Source organism: Cicer arietinum, chromosome 1, assembly GCF_000331145.2.
Source record: "Cicer arietinum cultivar CDC Frontier isolate Library 1 chromosome 1, Cicar.CDCFrontier_v2.0, whole genome shotgun sequence".
In the NCBI taxonomy this organism is placed as follows: domain Eukaryota; kingdom Viridiplantae; phylum Streptophyta; class Magnoliopsida; order Fabales; family Fabaceae; genus Cicer; species Cicer arietinum.
In genome coordinates, this window is record NC_021160.2 from 24,102,454 (window position 1) to 24,113,305 (window position 10,852).

At 28.6% G+C, this 10,852-nt stretch overlaps 1 protein-coding gene across 1 annotated transcript; it reads right to left on the reverse strand.

Moving 5' to 3' along the window:
* Window positions 1-5,569: 5,569 nt before the first annotated feature.
* LOC101501423 (uncharacterized) lies at window positions 5,570-10,846 on the reverse strand. The gene is made up of 9 exons (XM_004488412.4): window positions 10,790-10,846; window positions 10,467-10,663; window positions 9,775-9,956; window positions 9,390-9,674; window positions 9,251-9,309; window positions 9,101-9,137; window positions 8,900-8,971; window positions 7,693-8,017; window positions 5,570-6,138 (listed from the first exon to the last, which is right to left on the reverse strand). The coding sequence occupies exons 2-9, from the start codon at window positions 10,596-10,598 to the stop codon at window positions 5,797-5,799; spliced, it is 1,434 nt and encodes a 477-aa protein (XP_004488469.1). The 5' UTR covers window positions 10,599-10,663; window positions 10,790-10,846; the 3' UTR covers window positions 5,570-5,796.
* Window positions 10,847-10,852: the final 6 nt, after the last annotated feature.

Here is a 10,852-nt window from a genome sequence, read left to right on the forward strand (position 1 = left end):
CAGGACCATTAATCAGGTTTCATTTTGGTTGGAACATGAGACCCATATGGAGTAGAAAAGTAATCGTTTAATTTGTAATAATATTTTGTGTTTTTCATTATAAGATGTGTCTTTATTTTACATTGATAAAAAAACTTTTAAAATGGAATATTATCATGACAAAAAGTTGAAAAACTATTTAATGAATAAATGTTTGCAAAAAGAAATAAAAAAAGAGTATTTTTTCATTTGCATTATTTTGAGAAATATAAACAATTGTTATGAGATTATTCTTTTTTCTCTACTTCTAAAAAATCTTAAAAAAGAATTATCAAGTGTCTTAGCTTCTTGTTAACAAGTTAAATTAAAATATATTTAAATATGCAATTAGTTACTGCAAAATATAATAAATTTGATTTTGGTATCCACAAAGTAAAATCTTTTGTTTTAATTCTATAAATTGCAAATGTTTTAGTTTTATTTCCTAATATCTAACATTGTTAGTTTTTTAACAAAGTAATTAATGAATTTAAACTTAAATATACAATTAGTCCTTATAAATAAGAAATTTGGTTTTAATCCATATAAATAAAATTATTTTAACCCTTGCAAAATGCACGAAATTTTATTTAGACTTTACATAGTAAAAGAATTGTTTTACTCACTGCAAAATGCAATAAATTTGGTTCTAGTCTTTGTCAAAAGTTCATATGGTATCTTATTTTTCTTTAAATAAATCAACTAATAGTGGGACCAAACTAATCAATGAAAATACATATTTAGCACACAAAAAGTTGCATTATTACAAAATATGAACTGGACCATATCGTTGCATTTAAACAAGCCAAAAAGTAACACCAAAATATTGCACCTATACATAGCAAAAAATTTATCAAAATGTTGATTATGCATTTTTTTTTCATTTTTATTTTATAAATCATATACGAAATAAATAGTTGTTTTTAAATAATTATTTAAATTTTATATTTTATTAATATCGTCAACATAAAAATCATAACAGTTACAATACAATAATCAAACATGTTTTTTTTGGAAAATGAATTATTAAAATCATAACAGTTACAATATAATAATCAAACATGTTTTTTTTTTGGAAAATGAATCATTAAAGAGATTATTTTAGTATATAGTTCATACACAACAAGTATTTTTCTCTAGTTAATTACTTAAAGTTAAATTTTTTTATATCTTCTAAATAACAATGAGAATAATTATAATATATTAATTACAAATGTAATATCAAAACTTCTTAAATTAGTGTTTATTTAGTATCATTAACATAAAAATAACAAAAGTTATAATGTACTAACAATAATTTTTTCATGTTGTTTGTTTGGAAATGAGTCGGTAAAGAAGTTATATAAATATATAATTGATATACGAGATAAATATTTATTTTTAAATAATTAATTAAAATTAATATATTTTGTATATCTTTTAACTAAATATGAAAATAATCAATATAGTAATTATAATTTATTATAAAAATTGTACACATAACAATTTTTATGATGCAAAGACTAATTGTATACTTACGTTTAAATTCATCAATTATTTAACCGTTAAAAATTAATAGTTGTACGTGTGAGAATACAAAAAAAAAATGCTTAGATTTTGGAGACATTTAAACTAAAAAATTTATCTTACAAACACTAAAATTAAATATTTTATATATTGCATAGACACAATCCATATTTAAATATAAAATAAACATGTAACCAAAAAGTAACAAAAGAAAAGTAACACAATTCTAAGTTAAAAAAGAATACTCATAAAGTAAATGAACCTAATAATTCAGACAATTCTATTGTCCTTTTTCTATTGTAAAGTTACCATTGATAAAGGGAAAAGCCATCAACATCGGATCAAAGCCAAAAGCCGTTGTCCGTTGGCTCTTCGACAAAAACATGTGCTGTGCTGTGCTGTGCCTCATACAAATCCCCAATACAATTTAGGACATGCGGCTATGATAAGGATTAAATCAAAAAGGGGATTATATAATTGTTTCTTGTAAGGTGATTGTTCATTGGTCCCATATTCATTTAACTTTTTACTAGATCATAATTTCTGATAAATAGAATTCTAGTTTTTAACAGTGTATTTAGAGGCACGTGAATAAACACATAAGATTTGGCTGTGAAGGGCAAACCAACCCAGCCCCTAAGTCCAAAATTCCCATAGCAAATCCGCCACCACGTCTCTTACAAAAACTTAGGTTATCTCTCGTCTTCATTCCATATAGAAACGGTTTAGGACTATTTTTTGGATTAGAATTATTCTATTGAATGATTTTATTATTTCATTTTATTTAAAAAAATTGATTTTTATAAAAATTATGTTTTTCTACTATATTTTATCTATGATTTCGTTGTATGGGCACGATGTTAGTCTATTCGTCATTGTGGTGTAGCATTTTTTGTTTTCCATTTTGGTACAGTATTCATAAACACAGACGACTCGTTTTGTCGATTCTATATTTTGAACAAGAGGTTTATGAAGGTTATAACCAAATTCAACACACTATTGGTCATACAAATGACTTAAAACAGATGGTTGAATTGATCATGTTAGAAATCACTTATAGTCGATATGAATAAACATCGGTATATACTTTTTTACGAATATGAATGACATTAAAAATTGTGAATCTAGCATTAATTTTAACCATTAGTCCATTGAATATATTAATTTGATTGTTAGCATTAAGATTTTGGTTTAGTTATTTTCATTGTCTTGTACAATTTTTATGTGTATCGTTAATGTGTTTTTTATTTTCTTAATCATTAGATCTAATTGTACTATTTTTATGTTAATATGAATAAATTTATTTTTCTGTCAAAAAAATAATAACTAAACTAAATAGAAAATATAAACAAACATATAAAGACATATAATATAGAACCAAATATAGAAAAAAAGTGTCCTTGAATTTCAAAAGATTAAACATTGTTCTTTTAATAATTTTTTTTTATTTCTTCAACATGTAAGCAAGAGTAAAATCTAAATTAAACTAAGCATCTAAAGCTTAAAATAAAAAGCACTAAAAAGATATAAATAAATTTTTAAATAAAACCTCATAATCCTTACAATTTGAGAACAGAGAAACACGACACATAAAGGCATCATCCCCTTTCCAATATTGTCCCTGTTCCCCATTGGGTCATTAAGGCTACCATATCATATTGTCCAATTTACAAGAAGACTAAAATGCCCTTCTAGTAGTCACAAACTTCTTTGGTTAGTTTCAACTTTCACCCATTCTCATCTTCAAGGTTAGCCTAAAAGTAAGGTCATAATGACAATTGTTTTAGTATTTAAAAAATATCTAATAAAAAAGACTTACATTTTTAAAAATTAAAACTAATAAAATTTTATTTAAAATTAATATTATCTTAATAAATATTAAATTATTATTAAAAAATAAATATCAAATCAATGACTTTTTTCAAACAAAAAAAATAATTGATTTTATTATCAATTAAAAATGAAATATTTATACAAAATTGATTATATTAATTTAATAAATTATTTTATATTTTAAAGTGTCTAAATTTTTTAATAAAGATTTAATAATTTTATTACAATATTGTTATATGTTTTAAAAGGTGTGATATTAAAATGTATTATCCTTCCATAATGCTCAGAATCGGTTGCCCCTTTAATTTTTTAGAAAAATCATTTGTGACACTCAACCACCTCTTTAATACCTTGAATAAGAAAGAAATAGAGGGTAAATATGATAGATGGATTATGTTGTGATGTGATACAAAGAGTGAAATAGAAATAAAATAAAAAAATAGTATAATATATAAATGTATGGATATTGGGGATGTACATATATCATCCTTGAATCTTTTAATGTTGTCTTGTCTCTCGCTTTATTCTTAAAATCGCACTATGTCAATGTTAATTTTATTTTCTTTCTCCAAATCGATTGCCCAAGCGAATAAGACAAGAGCGAGCTTCTACATCATCACACTTCACTTGTATTGTATACCCTTTGAATTGATAATTGGAGAAATCGAAACCGACCCATAATTGATTTTGAAGCAGATTTTTGTGGTCAAGACTCAAAAGAAAACCTGTTTATCTAATAGAATTTGAAGATCTTCAAAAAACAAATTATGAAAGCAACAAATGAATGTTGTCGAGAAATATGGGAGAGCACGAAGTAGCAAAAATCCCAAGAGCAACGAGATGAAAGACAATCATCAAATTTGAAACATAAAAACAGATTATTAGCAAGATGAAGAAAGATTTACTGCACTTGGTACTTTTGATTTGATCAAGATTAAAATAAAAATAAAAAGATTTATGCTCATTACAATGGGTTGAATTCTCCATTTGGTACTTTTGATTTGATCAAGATTAAAAAATAATGATTTATGCTATTATGCATTTGTTAAAAAAAATGGAATTAAGTATTTGTTTCAAAAAAATAAAAGATAATTAGATTCTAATAGTTAATGAGTTGCGAAGTGATTTGGTTTAAAAAAAGCAAGAAATGATTCTACATTAATGTAGAGACTCAATTTGATATCTACTATAAAAAAAAGGAAAGAAGTAAATTGCATTAAAATATTTCTTATTTTTGTTTTAAAAAAAATATTTAATCCGATTTATTTTTAATATTCAAACATCATTAAGCCATTGTATTTTTGGTGTTCAAAAACATTTTAATTGATATATTTTAGAATTTAAAAATCTTTTAACCGATATATTTTATACATTTAAAATGTCTTTTAACTAATTTATTTATGTAGTTTTTAAAATTCTTTAGTCGATGTATTTCATTATTTCTCATTATATTTCTTTATTTTTGGACAACATTTATATTATTCAGTGACTCTTGTAAACATCTTCTAACTTGCAATTATAAGCTCCATTTAGAATATATTAATAGTGTTTGATGTTGTTGATTATGCATTAGAATTCAAAAATGATTCAAGTGTTAAAATAATGTGTCGATGAAGAATGACACTTTCTCCATTTAAAATAAAATGACCATAGAAAATACAAAAACTTATATAAATTGTCAATTAGTTTTTAATACTCAAATGTTGCTGTCATGTTTTGTCACACCTTGTCCTTTAAATGGAAATCATTTGTTCATTATTAAAATTTTACAGAATTGTTTTTTACTCATTTATAATTGTTATAATCCAGTATAATATACAATGTTTGAGAATGATACATACTATTCATTTTTTTGTTTTTTTGTTTTATACTATTCATTTATTTAGGGATAAAATTAAAGAGAAAAAAAATGAATATTTAGACTAAAAATTAAATGACAATTCATATAAGTTTTTCATTTTCTATGGTGAGTCATTTGAAATGAAGAAAGTATCATTCTTCATTGACAAATCATTAACACTATTCCTTAATTCATTTTTTGAATTCTAATACAAGTGAAAACTTAGTTGATCTAGTATGGATACATAAAATTCATATAATAATAATTAGTTACAAAAGAAAATTCATACGAACTTCAAAATAGGTACTACAAGATTGACGCTGTAACACTCATCTCAAGAAGAGCGACCCAAAGGCTTCGTCGATAGCAAAATTAAATCAAAACGCACTAAATTGTTTTTCACTAATAAACTGTAGTTCCTTGAATCACTCTTCATACATCTCTACTCAAGTATATAGATAAATTGTAAGAAATAAATAACTCTACATCACATAAAATAAGATACCGAACTCAACATGCAAAACAATCTACAACTCAAATGTACAAGAGAATCACACTGTATCTAATAATGTTTCGAGTCTCAACATATAAATATATATTTATCCAGCAATGAGTTTAGTATAAACACGATGCCGCCGCTCTCTTGCATAAACGACCCAAAGGATCAATGATAACATGACACCAGCAGATACAATAAGTAATCCAACATAGATCCACTGACTATTGTTGCGCAGGCCGGGACAATGTTTGTTGCTTATGTCTGTGAATGTTTGCCGGACAAAAGTGCAGTCTTGTAGCTCAATCAAGAACGGAACATAATGATACAAGGCGTAGCTCACATTCACAGCAGCTTCCATTTGGGAATTAATGGACGGGGTCATCCGACCAGGCGTCTTACAAAGGCCTGCCGGAGAAACTTGGCATATATAATTCTTCCAAACCTGCTTGAAACAAAATCATTAATGTTACAGACGTTATATCGGGAGCATGTAGCAGTTTGAATCAACGTGATATGAAAATGAGATTAATTTCTAGTCATTTACTGTATAAAATGAGTTGCCTAAACTGCCCTCATAATAAACTCCAATACCTAAACTGGCCTCATAACAAACTCCAATTATTGGCCTTTATGCTCTTTCTTAGTATCATTAGTGTTTGTAAAAGAATTGTTCTAAAAATTCTAACTTTTCATGTTCTCTACATTAAAAATTTGAATTGACCAATTATATTTCCAGTCGACACACTGCTCGTAGTATTAAACATTCACCAATTTTCATAGAAAACTAATGGTTCACATCTCAATAGACCTTAATTATTAATTATACATGGAAAATTGTTTCAATTAGTAAATAAATCATTTTATTGAAAATGAAAATTAAGGGCATTTTTTATATATTATCATTAAATGTGAGGTAAAAGATCAATTTTTTTTATACTACCTCTATCCTACATACAAGAGAAAATTTGGTCAACAAAAGTTAATCTATTTGGTTCAAATTTTACACCAAATACATTCATTTTTGTCTTTCTCTTATATATAGAATGATAGAAACCAGAATTTTATTGACTAGAATTGATGAGCACTGAAGCTCTTACAATGCTGGAAATTTGAAAATGCAGAAAAAGAACTAAACCAGAGTTCTAAGAACTCTTAAACCAGAGCGAAATTGCTCCTAACCAGAGAAAGAATTCCCCTAATTATTTCTTAGAATATTTTCTGAATACCTTTCTCTCTTCCTATTCCCTCATTCTTATAACATAAAATAAGTGACATTATTAACTAGCTTTTATTCCTTTCAATCATCCTTCTTCCCTCATTCCTTTAATGGAATATTAATAGAATAAGAGACATTATTAACTAGCTTTTATTTCCTCCATATCATTCTAGAAACTAAATGTGTGTGAGGTGTGTGACATGGGTGAGTGGGCCCACTCTTTGGGCCCTCATTCCTCTTAATTTGCAGTGTTCTATCATAGAACCAGAGATTTGTTACAGTAAAAAATGGTCGAATTTTGTTTATATTATGTTTCGGAGGGAGTATAATTCTGTTTTGAATAGGATCTTACAATAAATGTTACAATTTGGGTTTTAAAAGCAGATCAATGAAAGAGTTTTGGACTGCTACATCAAGATTTTTTATGTCTATGGGACCTTAACATGACTGCAATAGAAGTCATATCAGTCCCATTTAAATTTTCCACAATATCGAAAATTGTGATGTTGCCGAATTGGCGACTGCATCCATGACCACAATCTAAAAACTTGAGTACAATCACATTGTTTACATCTCTCATTACCCCAAATCGAACCTAGGATTATTTTATCCTCGGTTTGACAGATGTGAGTATCTAAACCCATATACACACATGCCACGTTAAGAGAGAAAAAATAATTTTAAATAATTATTTTAGATTAATGAAGTGAAAAAAAAAATTGCTTCACTAATAACTATGCTTTACTTTCATGGATAGAGATATACTAAAAAGGGACTTACCTCAGTAGCATTGTCCAGTGGAACTTCCCCGGTCACACAAGCCCGAACCGTGAGATCAGGGTTAAACGGATTGCACAGAACAGGCATGAGGGGGCCTGATTGATTGTAATACAAAGGTCCAGCTTGAGGTGGAAAATTTCTATTTGTGACATCGGAAATAACTTTGTCGACCAATATAACTAGTTGGCGTGTCACGTCCCTGCTTTCTAACAAAGTCTGCTGAGCAGTTGCATTATCCACACAGGGAAGAATTTCGTCCAAGGCTGTATGTGCAGTTGGGTTCTGAACCCACTCATCCATGGCAACACATGTATCTCCAACGACACTGGTGCAAATATGCAACGGCAATAGAGTAAATGTTGCATTCTTTAAATGGAAAATAAGTGATAATTGCATAAATTGAATCAATGTCCTCAAACGATATAGAAACACAGTTAACATGGGTGTCTTAATGAGTATTTCATAAACTATAAGATTTTCAAAATTATAAAAAAACTTAGCAAAGCTTCATGGAGTATCTAATTTAGTTTGATCTCTATTTTCTTATTTTTATGATAACCAAAAGTTACAGATTGAATTGACAAGACATAAATGTTGCAAACATTTTGAAAATTTTAAGAGGATGTTGTAACCATTTCAGCTATCACAACCAAAGCATGCATTCTTCAAAGATGATTAATTCCATCCTATTTAAGATCTATGTTAATTTAAAAAACTTGGATAATTTACTTTAACAGCTGGAGTTTCAACTTATTATTTGTCACACTTCAGACATGTTTCCTTCAAGAATAAAATTTGTTTTTCAAACCACAAAGCAATCCATTTAAATAATTTTTGGAGAATAAATTATTTCAAAAGTCAATAATAATCTTAATCAACAGTTCATGTTATTATACCAATAGAATTTAGTGATGATTTTGTTTTCTTAGAAGGCATGTTAACATATCTCACATTCATCATAACAAATTCATTTTCTAATGAACAAAGTAAACAAAGTAGAAGGAAAGGCATGTCTACGTACATTAGGTTTAAAAGTAAGCTAAACTTCACAAAAGTAATATAAATATTAAATCCTCAGATCGCCAAACATTGAACTAAGAGACCATAGATATGCCCCAAATTAAAAACAAAGTAACTCATAGTTGGTAAGAGAGATCAAAAGAGCATTATGGTAAAAGTTAAAATAAATTCTTGTACAGGAACTCACTTGTGAAGAAAAAGAAATACGCCACAGAGTATAAATGTGCAGGCAACAAGAATCCATCCGACAATTACCAAACTGCAGCAATTGGAAACACATCATTTACAAACTAGAAATTTGAATGTGATAAACCAATAAAAAAATGAAACAGTTCAGAAGGAATTAAAGAACAGAATATGAACAAATCAGATTTGTCATTTAACTTACAAGTATACAAGACCTTGCAGTCCTAATATCGAAAATACTGCAGGAAATTTTGATCACAAAAAACAAGAAAATGAGAAACAAAAATTACTGAAAAAATCTATACTTGAGCAAGAAAATTGAAACATATGACAAGAAAAAAAAAATACTTACAGAATCCAAGAAATGCAATAAAGAGCATAACAGCAGCAAGAATAACAAGAGCCAATCTCCTACAGCACATAAAAGGTGATAGTTTGCGTAAACATAATAGAAAAAAAAATCAAAATCAAAGATTTCAACTGGAACTCACATTCCATCAATGCCATCTTTTATTTTCTCCGAATTATCTTTAGTCTTGGTGGAAAGCTCCACAGCAGAAGAATTAATCTTAGTTTTCACATTATCAATGTTGTTCTGAACATCGCCAGGCAAAAACACAGCATCGACTCCAATATTCTTGGCTGCATCGAGATAATCTGACACGTTCCTGAGGTTTTCGGCAGTGAAGTCAGCCTGACTGACAACATATTCCAGTGTGTTTGAGGTGCTTCCATGAAACTTACCTTGAGCAGTGTAAAGTACAACACATCCAACACTAACAAAATCAAAACTAAACACAATTAGGAAACCCCAACAACGAAAGATTTGCTTCGAGTAAAGAACAACAAAAGGACAGATAAGATAGAATACAATACATTGCTGCAAGGGTGAAGAGAATGAGTAAGAACAAGGACAAAGCATAGGCCACACGAGAATATCCATAAGGCTCTCTAGGACAACAGCAGTAACAAAAACATATGAAGGATAAACAAAGCCCGAAAAGCACCAACCAAACTGCAGCAACGATGAAGAATGGAACTGCAGTAAAAACAACAGACTGCACCAACAAAAAAACCATTAAGTTAGTCAAACAATTAATTAATATTTCCAAAGGATCTAAAAAACAACACAAACTAGAACTATGATTCTAAATTGTGGCTGCGGTCACAATTGTAGTTAAGCTGCAAACTTTGGTATCGAGATGCAGGAAATTGTGGTAGACACCGGACACAAAATTAACATGTCAGACATTGAAAGAAATTCAAGGCGTCAGTGATGTGTTGGTGTTGAACACCGGAAAAAAAGCCTTTGATCAGAGTTGCTGGTGCTACAAAGATATCAGTTGCAATATCATTGCAGAGACTCTAAAATCTTTATATTGTAGCAGCAATTGAGAACCACAATTTAGAACTACCACATGAATAAAGGAGGTAAAAAAAAGTACCCAAGAACAAAAACAGAAGAAAAATACTAATAACAAGTTCTATGCGAGAGGGGTTATGAAAAAGGGAAAAACTTAGGAAGAAAAAGATATGAAAGACTAAAGAGATTTTAGATGAAAACTAACGGCAATGTAATGATTATTGCTGATATTCCAACCACCGATGTAACGGTTGAAATTATCAAGAGGGTCCTTTCTTGACGTCCGTTTTTGAGCCAATATTAAAGACGCGTTTGGTAAAACAGCATCTTCCTCCATGGATCTCCTCGTTTCCCATGATAACAACTCGTTATAATTTCTCTCACCGTCAACCTCAACACCATCTGAAAAAAAAAAAACAACCAAAAAACACCTACCCATTTTAAAAACCAAATAAAAACATTGATAATGAGACAAGGATAATAGAGATAGAGAGAGAGAGAGAGAGATAAAAAATGAAAATGGCCTACCTGGAATAAGTAAGGAATGGAAAAGAGAGGTTTTTGCAGTGGTGGAGAGAAAGAAAAGGGAAA

Excerpts from the sequence above, each read along its gene's own strand:
- LOC101501423 (XM_004488412.4), bottom strand. The coding sequence starts at position 10,598 with ATGGAGGAAGATGCTGTTTTACCAAACGCGTCTTTAATATTGGCTCAA. Across the intron at positions 9,675-9,774 it reads CTCTTCACCCTTGCAGCAAT|TGTTGGATGTGTTGTACTTT; the intron begins GTATTGTATTCT and ends TGATTTTGTTAG. Across the intron at positions 9,310-9,389 it reads AAAGATGGCATTGATGGAAT|GAGATTGGCTCTTGTTATTC; the intron begins GTGAGTTCCAGT and ends TATGTGCTGTAG.